The 23,084-nt window shown below is 41.8% G+C and overlaps 1 protein-coding gene across 1 annotated transcript in view; it reads right to left on the bottom strand.

Annotated features, from left to right (window-relative positions):
* Positions 1-7,632: 7,632 nt before the first annotated feature.
* Pappa (pappalysin 1) overlaps positions 7,633-23,084 on the bottom strand; it is a 226,936-nt gene continuing 211,484 nt past the window's right edge. The window contains exons 21-22 of the mRNA XM_027949427.3: positions 20,395-20,493; positions 7,633-7,740 (exon numbers count right to left, since the gene is read on the bottom strand). Coding sequence (XP_027805228.2) covers positions 7,633-7,740; positions 20,395-20,493 — 207 coding nt within the window. The remainder of the gene's footprint in view (positions 7,741-20,394; positions 20,494-23,084) is intronic.

The following is a 23,084-nucleotide window of genomic DNA, read 5'->3' as shown; positions in this document are numbered from 1 at the left end:
GTTTTGTTTCTTTCCAAGAATCATGCATCCCATTGCTTCCACATTACACCTGCTTTTTCTCACTGCCGACTCCTCGACGCCTCTTGCTTTAGCAAGGGTGAGTGAGTTGCTCAAAGTCACAGGGCAGAGGGGTCCATGAACTTGTTCTTTGATTACTTATCCTTGTACAGTAGGATTTTTCACCCCAAACCTCATCCCTTTATAGTTTTTAAACATTTAGTTAAAAAAGTAAGGTTCCTGGGTTGAAGGTTGAAAGTCTGCTTTTTTCCTAGGTTCTGGTTGCCATACTGAAGTGGAAAAGTGGGGAGACTTGCCGGGGTCAGTGTAGCCTGTTAGAATACCTGCACTGCACTTTTTAAATGTTAATGACATTTTCCTTGTTTAGACACATTCTGAAACTTAGGTGATAACTATAAGTAGCTAAATGCTGAGCATTTCTGCCTTCTTTGAAGTGAGAGAGGAATATTTTTTCCCATTAGATTAGGGAACTAAAACCTACTGTGTGTGTGTGGTGGGGGAGGTGGGCAGGAGAAGACACTGTACCTAAGAGCTCACATCTTCTAAGAGAAAGCTTTCTGGCCTGTGATGTTCTGTCTCCACAGACTAAACAAAGGAGGATAAAAAGCTTATTAATACTCTCTTAATCTTTCTATCTGGAAAAAGTTTATCTCTTTTCATGAACCTGTTCAGTAAATTTTTGTCTTGATCTTCATAGTGAATTGAAGAGAACTACATAACTGCTTTCTTTTTTATCACTTGTCTTACTCTGAAAATAACTAGTTACCTTGAAAATTTAGCAATTTTTTTTTGGTGGCCTCCCTTATGTCTTTCAGTGAATTATGTTTAAAAGACTTGATAAAATGCATTGTGGATAGTTCTTAACTTCCCTTACCTCACTCTTGTATGTGATTCTTACTGATGTTCCCAAAATGCCTTTCTGCAAAATTAAAAAATTTTCAAGAATCAGCAGATAGATATTTTGACTTGGCTTAGGGTGTACTGCTAGCCAACAGCTTCATATACACTAACAATAAATTCATACCATAGAAACACCTGTGCCAAGACTTGGGTGCTTTAGTGCATCCTGTTTTTATTCTTTTAAAAAAGAATATCAATAAAATTCATCTCTTGTTAATACTTGTCATAAGCAGTTTGGGTCTCATGATAGTCACAGTAAGACCTATCACAATCTGTCCCAGTATTATTCTAATCACCTTACATATTGATCTTGTTTTAATTTTAGTAAAAGCCTTATGAAATGGGTACTTTTTAAATTTCCATTTCACAGATGAAAAAACAAAATCCCAAAGCAATTTTATAACTTTCCAAAGATCATGTAGCTACTTAGTGATGACAAAATGAGCAATGAGATACACTAAACAGATAGAAAGCAGCAACCAGATCAGTTTGGACTGCCGACACATTTGAAGAACTGGGTGATTAAGATTTCAATTAAAAAAAATAAAAATAAAGAATATACTGGAATATGCTGCTGCAGAAAATTCAAATACAAGATATAACTAGAAGTGAACTCCCCAGAAGTGGAACTTTCTTATATTATGTAAAAATGTTTTCCAATTTTTGCATATGTTAATGTAAAATTCTTTTTCAGGAATTAAGTGGAAGATTGGGATGTATGTTAGATTCAGCTTCATGCTATCATTGATTTTCTAATTAAAGGCACTGGGATTTTTCCCCCCATATTAGTTTGTGTGTGTGCACAGGCACATGTGAGTGTGAATGACTGTCATTTAAAATTCCAAAACAAAAACCACACAACCTTAGGGCTAGGATTGTGGCTCAGTGGTAGAGTGCTCACCTAGCACGGGTGAGGCACTGGGTTCGATCCTCAGCATCATAAAAATAAATAAATAAGAACAAGGAAAAGAAAAAAACACACAACCACACATTGAAGCATACAAGCTATTATATATTTTCATAATATAGAACTTTAAAGTATAGTAATCAACAGTGGCAAAATATTTCTGTCTTTGACATTATTATTATTATTTTTTTGTGAGATCCAACCTGTAATTGAGACCAGAGAAAATGGTATGGAAAAACAAATTCATGAGAATAGGATAAAAAATATCATGAACAGCAAAATATGTCTGAGTATTTAAAACCGTATAGAAAAAATAAATTAGATGAACAATTGTGTAAATATAAATTAAAAAAGATGACATTCTTAATAAATAAAGTTTACTATTTACATTTTTATATTGCTGAAAGACTTAACTTAGATCCATAAACACACATAAACAGGAAAAAAAATAAAACCCAAAATAGGAGCAGCAAATTTATGCGCGTGAGGTACAGAAAAAGGATTGGAATTGTGTTTAGTTTTTGGTGTTTAGATTCTTTCTTTTTTTTTTTTCTTTCTTTCATTTTTTTACAGTAGGCCAGTAGAATTCTCATGAGAACAGATTTTAAGCACTTCAATGGAGTCATTTTTTGGTAGCTTCCAGAAGGTGCCAAATTTCAACATCATAATAATTAGAAATACCCATAATAATTATAACAATAATAAAAAGGCATAATATGATACATAAATATGGAAGAGCAGTTTGTAATATGAATACATTTTCTCTAGACGAGATCACAGTTTTATTTTGTAAATATTACATTTAAGTATATATATACACACATATATGTACAACTATATATACATGTGCATATATATGTAAATTTATATTTATATATAATATCTTTATATAGATAGATATCTGCAGACGGGTTATTGATTATAGAGACCCAAGAAAGCAACTCAGTAATTGTTCGAAGTTCCCCTCACTGACTGCTGGTGTGTAGTTTAAGAAGCCCGACTGGTTTGCACTCAGAATGCCGTCTCTTTTTTTTCGTGGAACACTCGATGTGGAAGCTGAAGTGTGAGAAGTAAGGAGTCTGTGGAGGAGGAGACCTGGGAGACTCCCTTCCTCTCTAAGGTGGAAATGGCCCATAAGTCTTCAATAGACAACAGTAAACTGACTTTTACTCTGTAGGAAGTAACTGGCCTGTAATCAAATCACTGAACCAGTAAAGGCCAGAATAAGGGGGCGGGGGAGGGGGCTTACCTAAAAAGTGATACAAGTCTCTCTCTTAAGGGGGGGGCAGTAATCCAGGGGCTCTAGCTTTATGCTTTGGAATATCAACAGGACTCCCTATCTTTCTTCAAAGGCCAATGGACCCATGTGTTGAAAAATAACCATGGACTTCATGTCAGAACTTGGTCCTCACAGATTGCCACAGCCCATTTCAAACCTCAGGGCCTCACAATCCTCTGCCCTCCCACTGTGAGGTAGGTAAGTAGTAGTATCCCCATTTTGCAGCTAGAGAAACTGAGGAAAATGTAGAGGCAATTGGATCACTTGTTCAAGATCACTGAACAAACTGCTACCTGGAGTCGAGAATTCGAGGTCCCTATGGTGGGGACCTCACTCCTCTCTTGGCTATGAATATATTGCTCATCAAAAGCAAATGATTGGTAGCAATTTGGCAAAATTTGAAAAAAATTACACAGAGGCTTTTGATTCATCTGCTGTTTACCTTTTATGTTTGTTGTTTTCTTGGTTTGTTTTGTTTCTCAAAGCACATTGGAATTACCTGTCTGGTCATGTAGCAGCTGTTTAGGAAATGGGCCTGTGCGGTGTGCTCCTGAGTGCAGTCTATATAAAGCCCTGTGCTGGTGAATACAAACACCTCATAGCATGAAAAGCAGAGCAACGTGGTACCTCTCCTTGACATTGGGTAAAACCAATAAAAGCCCTCCCCACGCCCTGCTATCCCAACTGCACCCAACAACTGCAAGAAGCGCCCCCCCCCCCAACAACAACAACAACAACACACCAAGGGGGAAATGCCATATTAACTGGACCTACCACAATGTACAGAAAATAACAGTGTTATAAAACCCCACTCTCTGTTTTCTACGGAAATCTTTATGCTGTATCTAACTACTTGGTCTGTAGAATAAACAATTTTCTTTAGGAAACATAAAAATAGGGTTTTATTCTTAGTTGTTAATCATGCATTTTTATTTCCTTTTAATGTAATTGTTCTCTATTTATTTCTATCTGTACAGCTCTGTCACCATCAATTCCTTCTATATATTTTCTTACTTGAAGTAGCTCCAGAGAAAACAAAACGAAACAAAAAACACAAAACCTCAAAACTGTTAACTTGACTTTATGGTTTCCTTCCTTCCTTTTCTCCCTTTCTTTCTTTCTCTTACTCACTTTCTTTTCTTTTTTTTTTTTTAAACACAGGTAAGACCTATAACAAATTGACAGTTACAACCAAGTTAAATCAAACCTGGAAGGGAGGTAGCTGAAATCTGTCTCAAAGAATTATTTTCAACAAACAGCATTTAACCATTGGCCAAGATGGGAATAAGACCAAGAGAATTATCTAGGCAGTGACCCAATGTGCCGAAGCCAAAAGTAGCAGCTGATACCCTCCATCTCCAAAGGCCTGCTATTGATCTTAGTCTCTCTCTTCCTTTACACCCCATTTGCCAACCCAAACTGACTGACCGAGGACTGGATTGCCTGCAAGATCGTTGGCACAGAATTTGGGGGTAATGCAAATCCTCTGAAAAGACAGTTAAGGTTGTGGTTTGGAAAGACTTCCCAGGACAGCTTAGAGAATTGTCCCCCTCTTCTTTTCTTTCTTGCTGCTAACAGGCTAATACTTCTTTAGATGCTGAGCTCCTAAGCATCTTAGGGCCCCCGGACTGTGGATATATAGCAGTGCTTCAGAGACACCTCCTCTTGAGTACTCCATTGTCCCAAGTAGATAACTGAAGGGAGGTGACAAGGAGTTTATTCCCAAGGAGAAAATGGAACTGGGCATCAGTGCATTGCATTGCATGGATAGAGCTGATGCTTCTAATAAGTCTAGAGAAAAGTCTATTAATTACACATTGTTTGTGAGCCCGGGGCTGGCCACCAATCAAGCAGCCTCTTCTGCGTAAATAACAAGTTTGAATGACAGTGAGGAGGAGTCTGGGTGGGTCTTTACCCAGAGGACTCCATGGAATATGAGGATCTGAAGATGAAAGCCAGCCTCTGGGAATCTTTGCTCAGGTGGAGAATATAGGGATGGGATAGAGGGCGGTGAGAGTGAAGGCGGACATGGTATTAGGATTGACATAAGGGAAGCTGGTGAGATTTATCCACGGTTCCTGCAATCCTATCATTAGTAATGCCAGTTTTGGGTTTCAGAGCTTTTTCTATTACTTATGGGTATAATTTAGTCTCTGGAAGGTCTGGCCCTATTACCTTTCTTAGCTCGTACCTTCTAAACTAACACCTCAGTATGCTAACTCAGCTAGGGCAAGAGAGGGGCCCTAAGAGTTCGCAAGAGTTCTACGATATGGAGAAGGTTAGAAAGTAAGGTCAATTCTTCTAGCACTCTTCTTCTTCTTATTATTATTACTATTTTTTTTTTTTTTTTTTTGCTAAGGATCGGCCCTGGTAATTTAAAAAATCCCTCAATATAAATGTGATATGGTTTTAAAGGGGGAAATATAAAGGATTTGAGCCTGGCCTGCACAGTGGTGGCAGCCTCCCCATTCTGGAACTTAATCTCAGAGTTTGTAATAAACTCAACACTGCATCTGTGGGCACCTGTGCAAAAGGCACCAGATATGTTTCTTAATATAACAGACTACAGATGACCAATAGATGCCTTTTCAAGTGTTCTTAATCAACAGGTAATGGCTGTTGGGAGTAATAAGATTATTTCTGAAGTTATTTTTGGTCCCAATAGGAAAAGGGGACATGATGGATTAATAATGCCTGCCTTGGAAGCGGGAATTAGGAGGGGCTGCACATGTGCCTGGTGTTTTCCATTTCTGTCCAAGACTTTGCTTTTGTTGGTTGTCTTCACTTGACTCGAGATCACTTGATTTACAGTAATCTCTATGGATACAATTAGTTTAAACCCTCCCATCTCCTTACGTCCCAGCTCCAGGTTTCAAAAAATATGTCAGATTTAACAACTGTCTCCATTTCATCCTGTATGAATATCTTCCCATATTAATTCAAAGGGCACGGACAGGCAACTGACTTGAAAGAGGTAAAGAGGCCCTAATAGAGGTGGAGACTTCCATGTTCCATTGGCTGATTTCCTCTTGGCTTTTGGAAGCTGAACATGGAAGAGAGGGAGGGGTTGTCCATTCACAGGTGTGGAAAGGAGTCCTGATGGCTGGAAAATTATATGGAAAACCTGATGACCATATTGGTTTCCAAGGCTGTGATCTTATGGGCTTCCCTCTGTTTTCCCTGTAGAACCCAGCCCCGCTGATCACATCCAAGGTGATTCCCTGTTCCAGAATTGTAACTACTCAGAACAAGAGTGAGGGTCTCAGAATCAATTCCGACTCGAGCCTGGAGGGCTAGGAAGACGAGGAGACACATAAGAATCCAACCGTCCTGACAATTCCTAGTCTCTGGATGGCTCCGACATCCCAGAAGCTTAACACTGTTCCACTTGATTACAAAATCTAACACTGGCTTAGACGTTCTGGACTCTCTGGAAGGGCTCCAGCATCTAAGGTCCCTCAATTCCCTTCCAGGACAAGAGACCCACCCATAGGGTTCTTAACTTCTCACCATGTGGGCCCATGAGGGTTTTTTTTTTTTTTTCTTTTGTAGAAGGGCTAAGTGAGGAACTGTGGGAAATATGGGTCATTTTTAAGGCAGACTGCTTGGTTGTGTGGGTTTTTTTCCTAACCTAGTTCTACCATCTTGGGGTACTTAATGTATAAGATAGAGCAGCAGGAAAAGTAGCAGCAAATGTGGTCCCAAGGCAAGATCTGGGAAACTGGTGGGATGTGGAGGGATCTTATGACCTCAAGCCTCAAGCAGGGGGCTGGTATAATACCTTGACTTTGCAGTCCTAAGCCATTTCCAGCTTGGCCTCGAACCCTTGAGTTGGGATAAAATCCCCATGGCAGCAGAATAATTGGGTGGGGGGGGGGCTTTGCATACCTTGGAATCTTTACCTTTTCCTAGGCCCTAGTTCCCTAGAAGGTGGGTGATCACGGATCATTTCACTTCTAATCCCAAAGGACTGCACAATTGTGCATGCCATACATATTCTGAGCCCCGGGATGTGAGCAATCTTGGCATCTCAGTACTTGGTCTTAGCAGTTTCTGTAACTCTCTTTCTCCCAAGGATAGTGTTGGCTAGGAGCTTGGGAAAGGAAAGATTGAGTTTGTTCCAGTCTCTTTCTGCTCAGTCTCCAGAGCTGTCCTCACACAGATGTTTGTATGGGTGTGTATGCATGCATGTGTTCTAACCACAGATATGCATACTCCTAGATACAGAACATGTTTTTGCTGTGGTCATGTGACAAACGGTTAGAATTTTAGGAGGCTCTGGGACTGCACACTGCATATGCCATCCATCTCAGATTTTGGGATGGGATTCCATTCTCATTCAACATGGCGAGACTTGGTTCATTTGCCCCACTCTGAGTCCTTCCTGGGTGAAATTAAAGGCAGACCGGTTGGGTGCTAAGGATCCCTGGTGTGGAGAGGCCATTCCATTGAGCAGCGGACTGTGAAATCAATACCAAAGGGATGTAGGTCTTGGCGTTGGGAATTCTTTGAAAACTCCTGTCCTTCCTTAGCCGTGACTGTATCCCCGAAGATCTTTCCGGCTGTGTTCTTGGGCCTCAGGGTCCCGACAAGCACAGTCACCTTGTAGGTCACAGGACATAGGGAAAGGGGTGACCTGCAGAGGGAAACAGAAAGGGAGTGAGTTAGGTGGTTAAGTCTAATGCAGTAATTATCAGAGAGGCAGCTCAGGGCAGGAAGACCACCACAGAATTTGAGGAGAAGATTCAAAATCTGGACATGGTTCAGCTTCTTGCTAGCACTGCAATAACTTTTATCAGTAGCACCATGGTCATTATCATAGCAGGTCCCCCTTTGCAGAGGTACTCTTTATAACAGTCCATGTGCTGAACACTTTGCAGACAACAAAATACTAATTTGCTTTTATAACTCTCTAAGAAAAACTCCAACCAAAAAAAAAATCACCCTTTCATTGATGAAGAAACTGAGGCTGAGAAAGGGACAGGCATTTGCCCAAAGTGATAAGAGATCTGTTACTTAAAGAAAGATAAGCTACTTCTCTCTGAGTGTCAGGTTACTATATTCAGAGTTGATATGTAAGATCCACTGTCAACTAAAAGGGCTGAGTAAAATTATGTTGGAAAAATTGTGATACACTAATACATTATCCCAACATTGTTTAATATAGTTGTACAGTGGGATACCTAATATGTAGAACTCTTGATGACCAAGGGAAATAAAGGGTGTGGAACTGTAGTTTAAGAAAACATAATTAGCTGGTTCAGTGACACACACCTGTAATTCCAGCAGTTCGGGAGGCTGAGGCAGGAGGATGGCAAATTGCAAGCCAGCCTCAGCAACTTGGTGAGGCCCCAAGCAATTTATTGAGACCTTGTCTCAAAATAAAAAAAAATTAAAAAATGGGCTGGGGATATGGCTTAGTGGTAAAGTGGTAATCTGTGGTTAAAAAAAAAAAAGAAAGAAAGAAAGAGAAAATGAAGAAAGCATCACTAATGCCTAATTCTCATATTGGTAGTCTGGGCCGAGGCTGAAATCCTGAACAGGAAATAATTCACATGTGGGTTTTGAACAAAATTTATTTTAAGGACCTCTGAAGCAGGCTTTAGCATGAGAAAAAGTGAAAGGCCCGTGTTCTGGTTCCTAGTCCATCCTTCATGTGCTCTGTGACCTTGGGCTGGCTTGCCTTCCTAGAAACTGAAAGGAAGAGCCCAACAGAGACAGTGTCTTCCCATCCAGCACACGATCCATCTTTCCAAAGCGAGCAGTGCAGTCCCTGCTGGAGTCTCAGCCTGAACTAACGCAAGTCGATTTCACCTCATTGCATCATAACATTTGCTTATAACTTTCCCCAGAGGGTCCCCATCTGCGCAGATGGATTTAATGACCTCATTCGCCTCCTGCCTGGGCAGGGTCTCCAAGTGCTCACAGTCTCTGAGAGCATCTTTGTTTCCCTCCTCGTCCTCAGTGTATTACTTATGGGCTCATTCTCTATAGCCAGCTCTTTTTTTTTTTAATCTTTCTCTTTGCCCTTCCTGATTCTCTCTCTCTCTTCCTTCCCTCCACATCCTCTTGGCTCCCAACCTCTCTCTGTCCTAAAATTTTTGCAATAATTTGAAATGTTGGGCTGAACATCAGTAAGATTTAGATCTACAGCACGGCATTCTCATCTACTGAAGTTGTGACCTTGGGCATGGGATAATTCTCTGAGGCTCAGTAAATGCATTCATTAAACAGGAATAATGAAGGTATACACACATACCTCCCGACAACGTGATGAAGGATAAGCCAAATAACGCACAAAACACACTTAATATAGCACTTAACATATGCCAAGCGCTCAAATATACATATGTGTAATGTACACAAATATACATTTACATACAATCTCTCTCTCTCTCTCTCTCTCCCTCTCCCTCTCCCTCTCTCTCCTCTCTCCTCTCTCCTCTCTTCTCTCTTCTTCTCTCTTCTCTCTCTCTCCTTCTCTCTCTCAGATCTATCCTCCCACAGACTTTTTGGCTACTGTGGCAGGGACCATGTCTTATTCGTTCTTGTTTTCTCAGAGCCTAAGCCACAGAGTGAATGGATTTTCATTTCTGTCTCCCTCTCTTCTTTCTTTGTACTTATGTCTGGGCCATCTCTTTGCTTCTCTTTTTAATTTAAAGTAATATGTGCTTGATTCTCTTTTCTTATAATTCCCTATTCAGGATATTGACCTTCCTACTTCCATAACTAGAATCTAGAATGTTCTTCCACAACTTCTAGAATCATTTCCCCACAACCTCTTAACTTTCAAGACGAGCACAAGAATATTAGAGCTGGAAGAGACAGAGAAAACTCTCCATGTCCAAGTGGGGAAACCAAGGACAGGGTCACCTCAAATTCCAATGACTGAGCTTAGCATATGGAGAGTACCACCCTAGTGGCCCAAAGGCCTGAACTGAAATCCATTTGCCTCACAGTTGCTGAGCAATTTTGGGAGAATTCCTTCACTGCCATGACTGTGAGTTTCTACATTTATAAAAGGGTGATTTTTTTTTAAAAAAAGTACCATATGTCATGTAGTTGTGAGGATAAAACAAGAAGAAACATGCAGAAGCCCCAGCACATGGCCCAACACATAGGAAGATGCTCAACTCCACATCCATTAGTGCAGAATCAAATTTCTCACAACTCATATTTCACTATCATCTCTGCCTACTGTGCCTCTTTCATCTTGCACCTCCACCATGTGGACAATCTCTTTGTCCTCAACTCACCCATCCCTTTTTCCATCCCCTTCTCCTGCCCTTGCTCGCATTCTACCATTAGAATGATCCAGTTACCTCTAATGTCTTCCCTGAAACTCTTCCCTATTGAGCTGCAGTACCCATTAGGGACATCATCACATCTGCATCTCACACAGGCACAGGTTCAACAAATTCTGCCTCTTATAATAAAACCCAAAGTCTTTACCACAAGTTCAAGGCCTCACGTCATCTGATCTCTACACAATTTTCACACCTCACCTGGTTCTTTTCCCCCCTCACTCCCTGGGCTTTATTATTTATTAATAGGTTTCTCAAATACTCCCAATATTTTCTTACTTTGAAGTCTTTAGCCATTTGCACTCTTCTGCCATGACCGGCTCCTTATTCCTCTTATCTCGAACATCTCACTGGTCTGGCCAAAGATGGCACCACAGCCTTCGTACTAAATCTTTGCACCCTATCTTTACACTATTCTTGTACTAAGTGACTTCTTCACTGTGTGCCAGCTCAGACTGGACAGGGGCCAGGGCTATTGTAGAAGTCAATCTACCATATAATTCCATTCAGTGGACCCACTGGGGTAAGATCAAATGAATGCACAAACATTCAGACAAAATACTAGTTAGGGAGGCTCTTTCTTGTACTCACTTGCTGTGGAACTCAGTAAAAGTTATCTCTCTTCTCTGGCTTCAGTTTCCCTATGTGTACAACGAGAATTTACTTCCAACTGGCTAAAAATCCTTCTCAGTTTGAGAAAGGTAGAAGGCCAAGCCCTGGCCAGAAAGGAATTAAAAATATGGACTTTTCCTGCAAACCGTGTCTTGTCTACAACTGTTTCTGCCTTTCCCAGTTCCATTAGCTTCTTCCAAATCCTTGGTGGACAAGGCCTCACTGCCATTGAGTTCCTCAGGCTGCTCTGGTCATCTGGCTGTACTGGAGTGGTGCCACCTTTCTCTTCCCTTTGCCCAGTAGCCCAGGAAGTTTTAGCCTTTTCCCAAAGAAACATGACTCAGAGAGGGAAACCCAATATAGAATATGATAAAATCTAAAGGATTTGGCCTCAGAATGCAGATCCAGAGTCTCCTTGTCTATACCACATGCTTTAAGTGGAGCTGTATTTACTGAGCAAAGTTTGGAATTCATTTATAGGCTCCACGTAGGGACGGTGTGACTTTCACTAGTCCCTGGCACCCTGTACACCTCAGTCTCGCCATCTGTAAGACAGAGGTCCTCATCAAGATCTCCACATGTTCTGTTAAGAAGTCACTGAAATCATGTCACCTCCAGTTCTCAGAGTGTCCCATGTGGAGGAAACGCACAGTGCCTGGTTCCTTCCCCTTGCTTGTTCACAGTCTTGCTTGGTCTCCCTTGTCACAAGGTTGGTCACTACTCAAGGGTCTGAGGTTTCAAGGAGAAGGGTGGAGGTGTCCTGGTATTCCTAGGTTGGTCAGAAAGAGACTGCAGGAAGCCTGTTTGTGCAGGTCAAGCAGCAAACACAACTGAGCAAACAAATTAGCAATTGCCAGGGCTTTCCACAGGCCAAATGATTTCTGCATGCCAGCTCATTGATGGCACAATCTCACGATTAGCAACACATGGAATTTGGGGGCTTCAGAATGTTCTTCCAACTTGCCTTCAGTCTCAGCACCAGTTGGTAAGTTGATGGTGCAGGATTCTAAACCCCATTTCAATAACACAACTTTTCAGCACGTGAGAGTAAAAAGAGGACACTTTCCTCACCACCTGGCAGGGTTGGCTGCTGTTTCTGTCTAAATGGCCAACAGCCTTTCTCCCTTATGATGTGCCTGGCACTGGGCTAAGCTCAATGTGCATCATCTCTCTCACCCTTCCCAGCAACCCCAATAAGGCCACTATCCTCTTGTCCTCATGTGACATCTTAGAGGAAACCAAGATGCAAAAAGGTGAGTCGACAGGCTGGCAGGTGGCCCAGGATCTTCAACCATGTGTGTAATCACTCCTCTGTACCATCCCCCAAGAAGCAGGAAGAGCAGCAGTCAGGATCTTCTCTCCACAGAGAGAGAAACGAGGCATAAGAAGAAGCATCACATCCCGCCAAAGTCAGAGTTTAGAGCCTGATTCCCAGATTCTCTGACTCCCCAAACAGCTTCCCAACTAGTCTTCCGGATGGCCTCCCACAATAACTTACCACACAGAGCCTGAACTCCACTGTGACTAGTTTACATTTGGAGATTCCCAGCACTATGTGGCCAGGCTGTCCCATAAATGGCTTGGCCACCCACTCTGGGCTCTGTTAACAAGCCTGGTCAGTGACTCAAAGTCAGAGTCTGTCCTGTTTTCCTCTGGGCTAGAGATGGTGTGCAGGCACATGGGTTTCTCCCTTGGGGTGAGTTGTCCAGGTTAACACCTCCCTGCGTGTGTGTGAGTGGTTCAGGAATGTAGCTCAGGCAAATGTACCACAAAGCTGACTGCAGATCTTGTCTGGAACTTGGAGACAGGCAGGGGCTAGATTCTGACTCAGATGCAACAGGGAGGTACCAAGCAGAGAATGGCGTGTGCATTCTGGGAAACAAGAGGCATCCTGTGCTGATGATTGGAGAGCTTTGGTTCTGCCACCTGCTGGCTGTGGCACCTTGGGTAAATCACCTCACCTTCCTGCATCTCAGGTCCTCCACAACATACATGGAAAGACTTAATGAGGCCAAGTAGACAAAGGCATGATGTGAAGTGTGAGGACTGTCTGTGAGCTTCTTGGGGGTAGGTTGGATATGGTGCCTGACTTAGGGCATGGTTGCAATGAGTGAGTCCAGTGGCTTGTCTGCCTGTGGGAAAACTGTTCATGTGGATGAATGGAGGATAAAGTGGAGCAACACATGGGTAAAGATGAGAAAAGCAGCCTCCGTGAGATGGAGACAGGTTTGAGTCCTTGCCTTTTTGTTGACTTAGCATATGCTACCATATAAGTTACTTCCCTTGCTAGGCTCTAGTTTCTCTGTCAGTAAAATGGAGGTAATAACAGTCCTATCATGTAGAGTTGTTCTGCAAAAAAGTATAAAATTCACTGAAAGCACTCAGTACAGTGTATGCCATAAAATATATATCCAACAAATGCAATGATGGTGGTGGTAATGGTGGTGGTGGTGGTGGAAGTCATGGTGATAGTGACGGTGTTGGGAATGGTGGTGATGTGATGGTGGTGGTGGTATCGGTTATGTTGATAACGGTGATGGTAATGATAACTTTTTCAAGACAACAGGGTAGATTCTTTCACAGGATAAAGCTAACGATGGATGTCTCCTTCATACACATAAAAGTTATATAGAGCTATACCCTAAAAGGGATGGAACCATAGCACTTCTAAAGTCAGTAATTGTACAGGGAGGAGTTAGTCTAGTTCTCTGAACTATCTGCCTGTTACCTTCCACTAACACTCCAAGTTGAGCAAATCCACTTTCTTTCCCAGGAAATCTTCTGGGATCCCCTAGACTGATTCTGTGCTTAGTGAAATACTCTGTGAATGTCCCTATTGTCTTTTGGAGAAAGTGCAAACTCCCTAGTTAAAGTATAAAAACCCTTGATTGCTCTTCAAAGCTCATCTCTTACCCCTTCCCCTGTGTCCCATGCTCTAGCCATTCTTGGGGCTAATATTCTTGGGGCTGATACCTGGGCTTGGGCACTATGCCCTTTGCTAGAAACACTCTTTTTCCTTGCACCCCTTCTTTACTCCTCCCCTACTCTCTTCACTTGGACACCATTTTGGACAGGTCATGTCTTACTTTGGTGTTGCTTTGTCGACCTGCTTATCTGCTGTGTTTCCATTAGCACTTACTACACTCTAAATGTACAGCTGCTCAGCCACAATGTAAACTCAGCATAGCTGGGACCAGACCACAGCCTACACAGCATTGAGCACAGATCAGGGACTATCTCACTTCATCTCACTCAACATGGGTTTATTTACGGGCACTGATCACCTACCTACGGGACAGACAATAGTGACACACTCCGAAACTTGGAATACATCAGTGAACATAAGAGATGTACTTTCTTGTCCTCATGAAAATTTCATTCTAGCAATAATAGGGATAGGAATTGTCTTATCATAGATAAAAATATATATATTTTAGCTTGGTCTTATAAAGGAATCTAACTCTTTATCTCAAAAAGTTATTATCAACCTTGACATTATCGACACCATCACCACCCCCATCATCACCACATCATCAACATGGTGTTAGGGAAAGAAGAAAAAAAGTAGAACCCAGGATAAATAGGTGTGGAGATGCTAGGGGGTGCTGTGGGGTGTGAGGTCAGGGTGTGGCTCATTGAGAACATTACACTTAAGCAAAGACTTAGAGGAGGCGAGGAAGTGAGTCATGAATGGAGAAGAATATTCTCAGCCAAGGGACTAGCCAATGACAGAGACTGCAGGGTAGAGGACTGCCCGATGGTGCCAGGGGCAGCAGCATTCCGAGCACTGGAGTTGAGCAATGGAGGCACAAGTATTGTAGTATGAGGGCAGATAGGTCATGGGGTGGGCAGGACTGGTATTTTTCTGAGTAAAGTGGGGAGGCTCTGCATGGCTCTGCACAGAGGTGTGATATGATCTGATTTGATTTAGAAGGACTATTCTGGCTGTTGGATAAAAAATAGAGATTATTGTGCATCTCCAACTCTAGCCCTTTGTCAATGTGGGCCATGGTCCACATAGCTAAGAAGGCTGCTCTCCATCTAATGATCTGGATTATCTTCCCACATCTAACAGAATCACTAGGCTCCTTAGGCCAGTATGCTAGACATTGGATATATTGTCCCTTCCTAATAAATCATGTTCTCACTTAGGTAGGGTTTCCAGATTTGGCAAGTTAGCATAGCAGTCTTACAGTTTGTGTGATCAATTGGGTGTACCATTCTGTGCTGAGATGTGCTGTTGGGATTATTTTTTCTTCTCTGTAGTCTCAGTTCCAAGTAGCCTTCAATTCCTCCCTCACTAATCACCTCACCCAAAAACCATATGAAGAATCCTTAACCATGAATTTAATTCAAATGTTATAAGAACCCAAGGCGACTTGGGTCTTTTCACAGTCACAGAGCTAAAAAATCACAGGACTAGGACTACACCCCAACACCCTAGACATCTTTTGGAATCAGTCCTTTAGCAGCCACCAGCAACATGACATAACAAGTGTTCCAGGCCACCACACCTTAGAAAGGTAAGTTGACTTTGTTAAGGACATTTTCCCTTCCTCCTTCACAATACCAATATTCGCTTACTTAGCAAAAATCACAAACTGATTTTTGGTTTTGGTATGAAGAAATGTCATTGGAGCAACCATTACAAAAATCAGCTCTGTTTCTGAGACTCCAACAAGAAAATAATAAACCGGCATTCTAAGAGGCTAAGTCCTGCCCCTTCCTGTCTGCCTTGCACTGCAGGCAGGTTTCTGGGTGGGAAATTGGACACCCCTGTCAGACGGGGTTTCCTGCATTGCCTTGCTCCTGTCTGCCAGCAGGGCCCCGATCGATCGCTCTACAAGGGGGATGTGGAGAACAGCTGGTGTCTGCACAGACAAACAGGGCAGGAAGAATGGCAGGAGCAAGCAGACAGACATCATGCTGGGCCAAGTAACAGGGAGGCTCCAGCCCTGGGGACCAGGAAGAGACTTAGAAAGAAAGCTGGCAAGAAGGAAGTCTAGGAGAAGGTGCTGAGAGCTTGACCCTGGCCTGGAGTTCCTACCAACACTCTGTTCCAGGAGGTCTGTCATTCAAGAAGCTCACCTACCAGGGGGGAAAAGCAAGATGCTCAAATAAGATGCAAGCTCATTGCAGCAAGACGTTCAGACAACTTAGGGGCTGGGACTATGTGGTTTACACACTCTGGATTTGCATCTCGGCTCCATTTTTTACTGGGTGGGTGGCCTTAGCTCTTCTAAGAGAGTTTCATCATCTATAAAAGAAGGATAAAAGGACAACAGCTACAACCGAGCTACTGTGCTGATGAAATGAAACGAAAATCCAGTTAACACTGCCGGCAAGGAGTGAGCTTTCAATAAATACTAGCTATTATGACTTGTTTGGAGTTAGGAAATCCCACACCTAGCTCTGTCACTTTGTACAAATGATTCCACCTCTCTGAGTCTCAATTTTTCTAACATGCCAGACTGTTCTGGAGTCTAAATGAGACAGTGTGCACACATATCTAGCAAATCAGCACACACTGCTCCACGAATGGAATGCGTGTCATTTAGGAGAGTGCGGGAAGTCCATCTGCCCTGTGGGTGAGTTTCTGAGGGCAAGCCTGGATGCTCAGAGGAAGGGAGTTTCCTGTGATATAGGGTTGGGGCCCAGGGGATAAGCTGAAGTTAAATAGGACCAACAGATAAAGGCAGAGGAATGAGAAGGAAGTACTTCTCATCCACCATGAGGCTTCTTACTGTGAAAGCTGGAAAGAGAAACTAGAACTTTCTCCTGCCCTGTGGACACCCAGGGGAAGCTCCCGTGCAGGCTGTCTGGATGACATGGATGACTGGCAAGGAAGGAGCCTCTTCTACCTCCACCTTTTCTTTGCTTTACTGTTTGCCATGGGGAGGGAACCCACATCCAAATCCCTGGCAGTCTGGGTTCACGGTGAAATGTCTCTAGCCAGGACTGGAGGGGCCATGCCCAGGTGCACTAGAGACAAAGTCCTATTCACATGTACTTTCTACATCTGAGACTCATCCTTATGCAGCAGAAAGAGCAAGGCTTGTGAGTTGGAAAACACTGGATTCAAATTTTGGTATTCACCATTCACTACTTGGGGAAGTCCCATAAGTAGTCTGAGCCCAAATTTGTCCACTGTGAAAATAATAATATTGATCTGTCAGGGTTGGTGGAAGGATTAAAGAAGATAATGGAGGCCAAGTGTCCAGAAGTGGCTGACATATATGGCAATCCACATAGTATTTGTTGTTATTGATTTTCTCTGCCTATTTTCACCTCAAAACCAGTCTCCTGCAGGGAGTAGCTGGGTCCAAGAAAAAAAGGAGAAAAAATTTGGGAAGTTGGAGTGTATTTAGAAGTTACACATGGGAAATTTAAATTATGGGAAGTGTTATTTTGAGATTCCTTTCTTCTTGAGGACTCAAATGTCCAGAATCTTGAACCTGAGGAGCCCTATACACCTTGGGCAACTGGAATAACTAGGACAAAGTTGACTCTGCCACAAGAGAGCCTTAAATCTAAGACATACTTCACATGCATATCAGGCTCCCTTGCAGACAGTAAGTCTCCCAAGAGGAGCAGCCCTGTCTGCCTGGATCCTACCATGTGCACACAGCCTGACCCAGAGCTGGGCAAAAGATGCTCGGTGGACATTCAGCTCACTTGAAGAAGGAAGGCTAGCCATCTCCCTTCTGCTGCCTTGGCCAGTGGAAAGAAAAAAATTAAAGTAGAAGATGAGAAACTTTTAAGACAAAAATTTCAAACCACATTTATAATGAGGGGTCCTTTGAGAAGAGGTGGTGCTGATCCCAGAACCCTGGAGCCTGAAATTGTTGCAACTGACCCCAGTTCAAGAGTCACAAATGGAGACAGGCCTTCTTAAAAAAAAAAAGAAAAATTATACACACACACACACACATATGCACACACATACTGAAACCAAAGTTACTATAAAAATTTGGAGTCTACACTTCAACCTCATGACTTCCTCTCCCTACTATATACTCTGTAATAAAGAGTAAATATATTTAAGGATGTCTCACCTAAAATAAACCCCAGTTTTAATTTTATTTTTATATTTTAGTACATAAGTGGCAGTAGTCAGGGAATGAGAGAGCTGTTCTCTCATACTGATAGTGTAAGATAGTTTTAATTCCATAGGAAACTTCTATGTAAAACAAATTTCATTTTCCATTCATTTTCAAAAACAGCCTACTCCAATAGAATGAAATAGAGATGACTATGGTATACATTCATTTGGAAAGAGGTATCAAGAACTGTAAAAATGCTTACAACTTTTATCTGAGTCATTTCAATCCTAAGGATCAATTGTAAAGAAACAAGTATTTATGTGCAGAGATGTTTATGAGTGCCATTATTTATAATGGTAAAAAACTGAAATAACTGAAAAATTAAAAGTGGACACAAATAAATTACTGTAATCACCATCATATATAATAAACAATAATACAGAAAAAGTATAGTCAGAAAGTTCTCACTATTATTATATAATTCTTATGTATAAGATTTGCTGTGCTAAGTCAACAAAACCAAATAAAAGAAGATCCCAATTTATAAATGCAGCGATATATACATACACACATATATCTTCACACTTAATAAAATACACAGAAAATACACCCAAAAGAAATACAAAATATGCCAAAAAGAAAACAGAGGCTATCTTTGGATTTTAGGAGAATAAATGGATTCATTTTTTAAAAAATAATTTTCACTTGTCAATGGACCTTTATTATTTAATTTATTTATATGCGGTGCTGAGACTCGAACCCAGTGCCTCACATGTTAGGCAAGCGCTCTACAAATGAGCCATGACCTCAGCCCCAGTAAATAAATTCTTTTGTTCTCTTCTTTCTGGACTTTCCAAAGGATAGAATATATATTGTTTCGTAATCAGAAAGACAATAAAATTTTTAATAGAAAGCAAATTTTATTTTCCTGTACAAAACAATGTATGCCTTCAGTATTCTATAAGACAATCAAAATCTTGGAGAAAAGGGTAAGCATCCTAAAATTCATTGCTACACAGGAATGAGTGATCCTAGGGAACCCTAGCATCCTTTCTGTCAACCAGCAACAGTGCCCCCATTTGAGTGTGTCCTTATTCATCCCTGAATGTTACAGTCAGAGCATCTTTCTTGAAGGCACCAACTCTGAAGGATGTTGCATATAAAGGGATGTGGACTGGAAGCCAGGAGACTGGCTCTGGGTTTATTACTCAACTCTGCCACATTGCACAAATCATTCTTCCTCATGGGCCTCAGCATCCCATTAATAAAATAAGAAGTTTGTGGCAGATAAACACAGAGAGTTCTTCAGCCAAGACTGACTATGATTCTTGGCCTGACTTTTACAGTAAGATCGAGTGCAAATGATTGTTGAGATGGAAGGACTTTTTGGCTCACTTTATTTATTCATTTATATTTTGTGGTGCTGAGGATTAAACCCAGTGCCTGGCATGTGCTAGGCAAGCACTCTACCACTGTGCCACAACCCCAGCCCTTCATTGCACTTTAAAGATGAGTGTAAATATAGAAAGAGTTTCCAATTAATTCATTCACCACATGCTTCTCAACTTGGGTTGGGTGAGTTTAGCACCCCTTAGCTCTTGGCTGGATCCTCAAACTCTGGTGCCAGCTATAGACAGGAGGCAAACAGAGGTAGCCACTCTTTCATGAGTGTTTGATAAGCATATCTCACTCAAATGCTCCAGTTTTACTGAATTGCTCCTGTGTGCATCCAAATGGCAAAGGAAGAAAATCATGACCAGGATCCCCCCTCTCCTCCACTCCCAATTCCACAGGTGGGAAAACAAAATGGGTGATAAAATGCTCCAAGGTCATGTGTCCTTATTGGGGATGCTCCATTTTGTCTCTCCCCCCAGACTTCAGCCACTACTCCCTAATACATAAATTCTCTCTCTAGGACTTTGCATTCCAAAGTACATGTGAGGTAGAAATTACCATCCCCAACCCCACCTCCCTACCCCTTCTCTTTACCCTTCAAGTTTAGGTATAGATACAGCTTTCTCTGCAGGGCCTGTCTAATGCCTCACCTGGGCCCTCATAGCACATGTAATTTACCTTTTCAGAGTACTATTTATTGGCTTCCATAGCTGACTCTAAGCTCTCAGGACCACATCGGCCAAGGTCATCCAGGGCCCAGCACATGCTATTAGCCTAACTTTTGACTAAAGGAATAAAACATAAAACGAGACAAAGCTTGAAGACAGAGCGCTAACACACCAGGACAATGGGTCACCCAGCATGTAGGAGTGACCCTGGCCAGCAAGCTGCAGAGGCGTGCAGGAGGAGGCTGCCCAGCACCCCACACTGGCCTACCTTTTTGGTCTTCACCGTGGAGGTGCAGCAATCCCCACCATCATAGTTGCAGAAGGCTCGGTTGTTGATGGCATCACAGTAATTGTCTCCCATGAAGGGCTACAGAGGAGGAGACAAACAGGAAGGAAACAAGGCTTCGTGATCAGCCTGGAGTGAGTGGAGGCTGTCCTCAGAGTCTCATGGAGGCCTCTATGGTCATTTCAGTCTCTAATCTTACAAACATCTAGTAAGCTTATCTGTCTTCAAATCCCAACACCCCCTTGGATAGTTAATCATTTTTTTTTTTTTTTTTTACTATTTATAAACACTGTTGTCTGCCATGTTTTTCTCCAAAGGAGTGCTGTCTTGCAGAGAAACATACTCTTGTGTGGTGGAGTATACCAAGCCATAGGAAAGATCCCCGCCTCCTCTCTGACACAGAGGGCTCATTTTACTTGAAGAAATTAAGAAAGTTTGAGCTCACTTTCCCCACTTTTCCTGGTAGTGAGTAATTAAATATTTAATTCATAATAAAATATATGCAAATAAATTAGGAACCTGAATGTAAACAGCTCCGGAATCATAAATGTAAAATGTTAAGAACTCATAGGAATCAGGCACAATGATCTGTGCCTAAGGGTGGATTCCCTAACAGAGAAGTATAAAGAGACTCTGTTAGGTGACTACCATAATGAGCCATGACGCCACATGTTTTAAATGTTTTTTGTTTTTTTTTTTCTCTTTCTTTCAACAGTATGTGAGGTAGACATTACCATTCCCACTTTACAGATGGAGACCCTGAGATTCACAGTAAGAAAGAGACTTGGTCAAAATCACACTGGCCAGAAAAAGAGTAGTTATTTAATCTTATCTGGCTCCGTATCTTCTTCCTTTCATTCAATCACCACTCTAGAATATTCGAGATGGTACTGATTTACTTCTTTTCTTTTTTTTTTTTCCTCTGTGTTCTTTCAATCCTGTGATGCTCCAAAGATGAAGAAAAGATGATGGGGTCAAATCATTACTGATCTGAAGCCAGAGTCATCTTAGATGAAATTGCAAGTGTCCCTTTGATTCCCCTACCACCTCTATGTTCCCTATCCCAACACTTAGCACACCATATTTTGTGGCTGTTTATGCTTTTATAGCAGATGCAAGTCTCTGAGCTCCTAAGAACATGAGCAATATCCAATTCATCTTTGGACCCCTGTCACCTAGAAAGCTTTGTGGCTAGGGATGGTTCTCCGATGCTCTGTGTCTCACTGATGGGAAAGAAGATGCCATCACTTAGCTCAGCCCATCACGTTGCAGCATACCACCTATGATCTAGTGGCCTCTGCTTCCCATCTTGACAGCTCAGGGGAGCACCAAGCTCATAAGGAGTCCATCCCATGTAGCATCCCTGGATTTTGCATCTCTGCTCCAAATTCTCATTCACAAAGCGTGGGCCCTAACTCAGGATGCTAGAATCCCTTTCATTACATATTATTAGATTCTAAAAAATATCTTGGCAAGATGGAGTTAAGAATAAGTAATTGCTGAGCTCAGGTGTGTAGTGTGCATGCCCGTGGCTGAGCCCAGCTGTGACTCTGCTGTGACTACCATGATGAGCACACGATTGCATTCATGTTAGAACAGAGGGGAACAAATGACAAGGGCTGAATCTTTTCCTCTGTGCCTCAGGAGGTCTGCATGTGGGCTCTGCTCCTTGCATTCTTCCTCATACAGTATATGGACAGGCTGATGAAGGACCAATGGTCTCTTCTTTAGAATGAAAGGAACTGGCTTGGTAATGAGTAATCCAGAGAAGAGAAGGAGGAAAAAGAAAAAAATATATATAAATTAAAGTGGTTATTTTTCTTTTTTAATTTGGCCCCTGCAAAAAAAAAATCTCCTTTCTCATTACTAGCTACTTTCCCTATGTGGCCTTTCCTGTAGCTATACCTGTCTGTCCATCCACATATCCATCCTTTATTCAACACTATTTATCAAATGACTGCTATATACACATTGCACTAAGGAAAGTGACATAATAGCGAACATTTCTATCTCCTTCACCTCTAGACCTTACATTCTAGTGAAGAAGAAGTCTTTAATCAAATAATCACACATGTAATTGGCCAGTTTCTACTCTGATAAGAGATATGAAGGAGAAGTACATGATGCTATTAGAGTAAAGCGTTTGATTTAGTCAGGGAGCTCAGTAAAGGTGTCCCTGAGGAAATGACATTTCAGCTGAGATGATAAAGATGAGTAGGAGTTAATTAGGTGGGGGTGGAGGAGGGAGACTTTCTAGAGACAAGGAACAGCATGAGAAAGTCTCTGCTGCTTAGAAATTTCTCCCATCACTGGTTTTACTCCTGTTGCTATTTTACACGAGGAAAACAACCTGTCCTTCAAGATCTAGTGCAAATATTGCTCCTCCAAAATGCCTTCCCTAAATCACCCCCTGGGTACTCTGTGCTTCAACAGCTTCTTGTCCTTGCTTTGGTTACAGTCTTGGTATGTCATGTTAGAATTCTCTCTTAAATTATCTATTTTATTCACTGTGAGTCTTTCTCTAATTGTTTATTTTATTTACAAGGACTAAGAGTCATCCATTTTTGTCCCCCAGATTTCCTAGCAAAATGGTAATTTGAGCAAAACTTTTGTCAAATAAATGTTCGGTGAATGTTTACTTAATAAAATGATGGATGAATGGATTGATGAAG

This window comes from Marmota flaviventris, chromosome 13 (genome assembly GCF_047511675.1).
Source record: "Marmota flaviventris isolate mMarFla1 chromosome 13, mMarFla1.hap1, whole genome shotgun sequence".
Taxonomy (NCBI): domain Eukaryota; kingdom Metazoa; phylum Chordata; class Mammalia; order Rodentia; family Sciuridae; genus Marmota; species Marmota flaviventris.
This window is presented reverse-complemented; position numbering and strand designations above follow the sequence as displayed.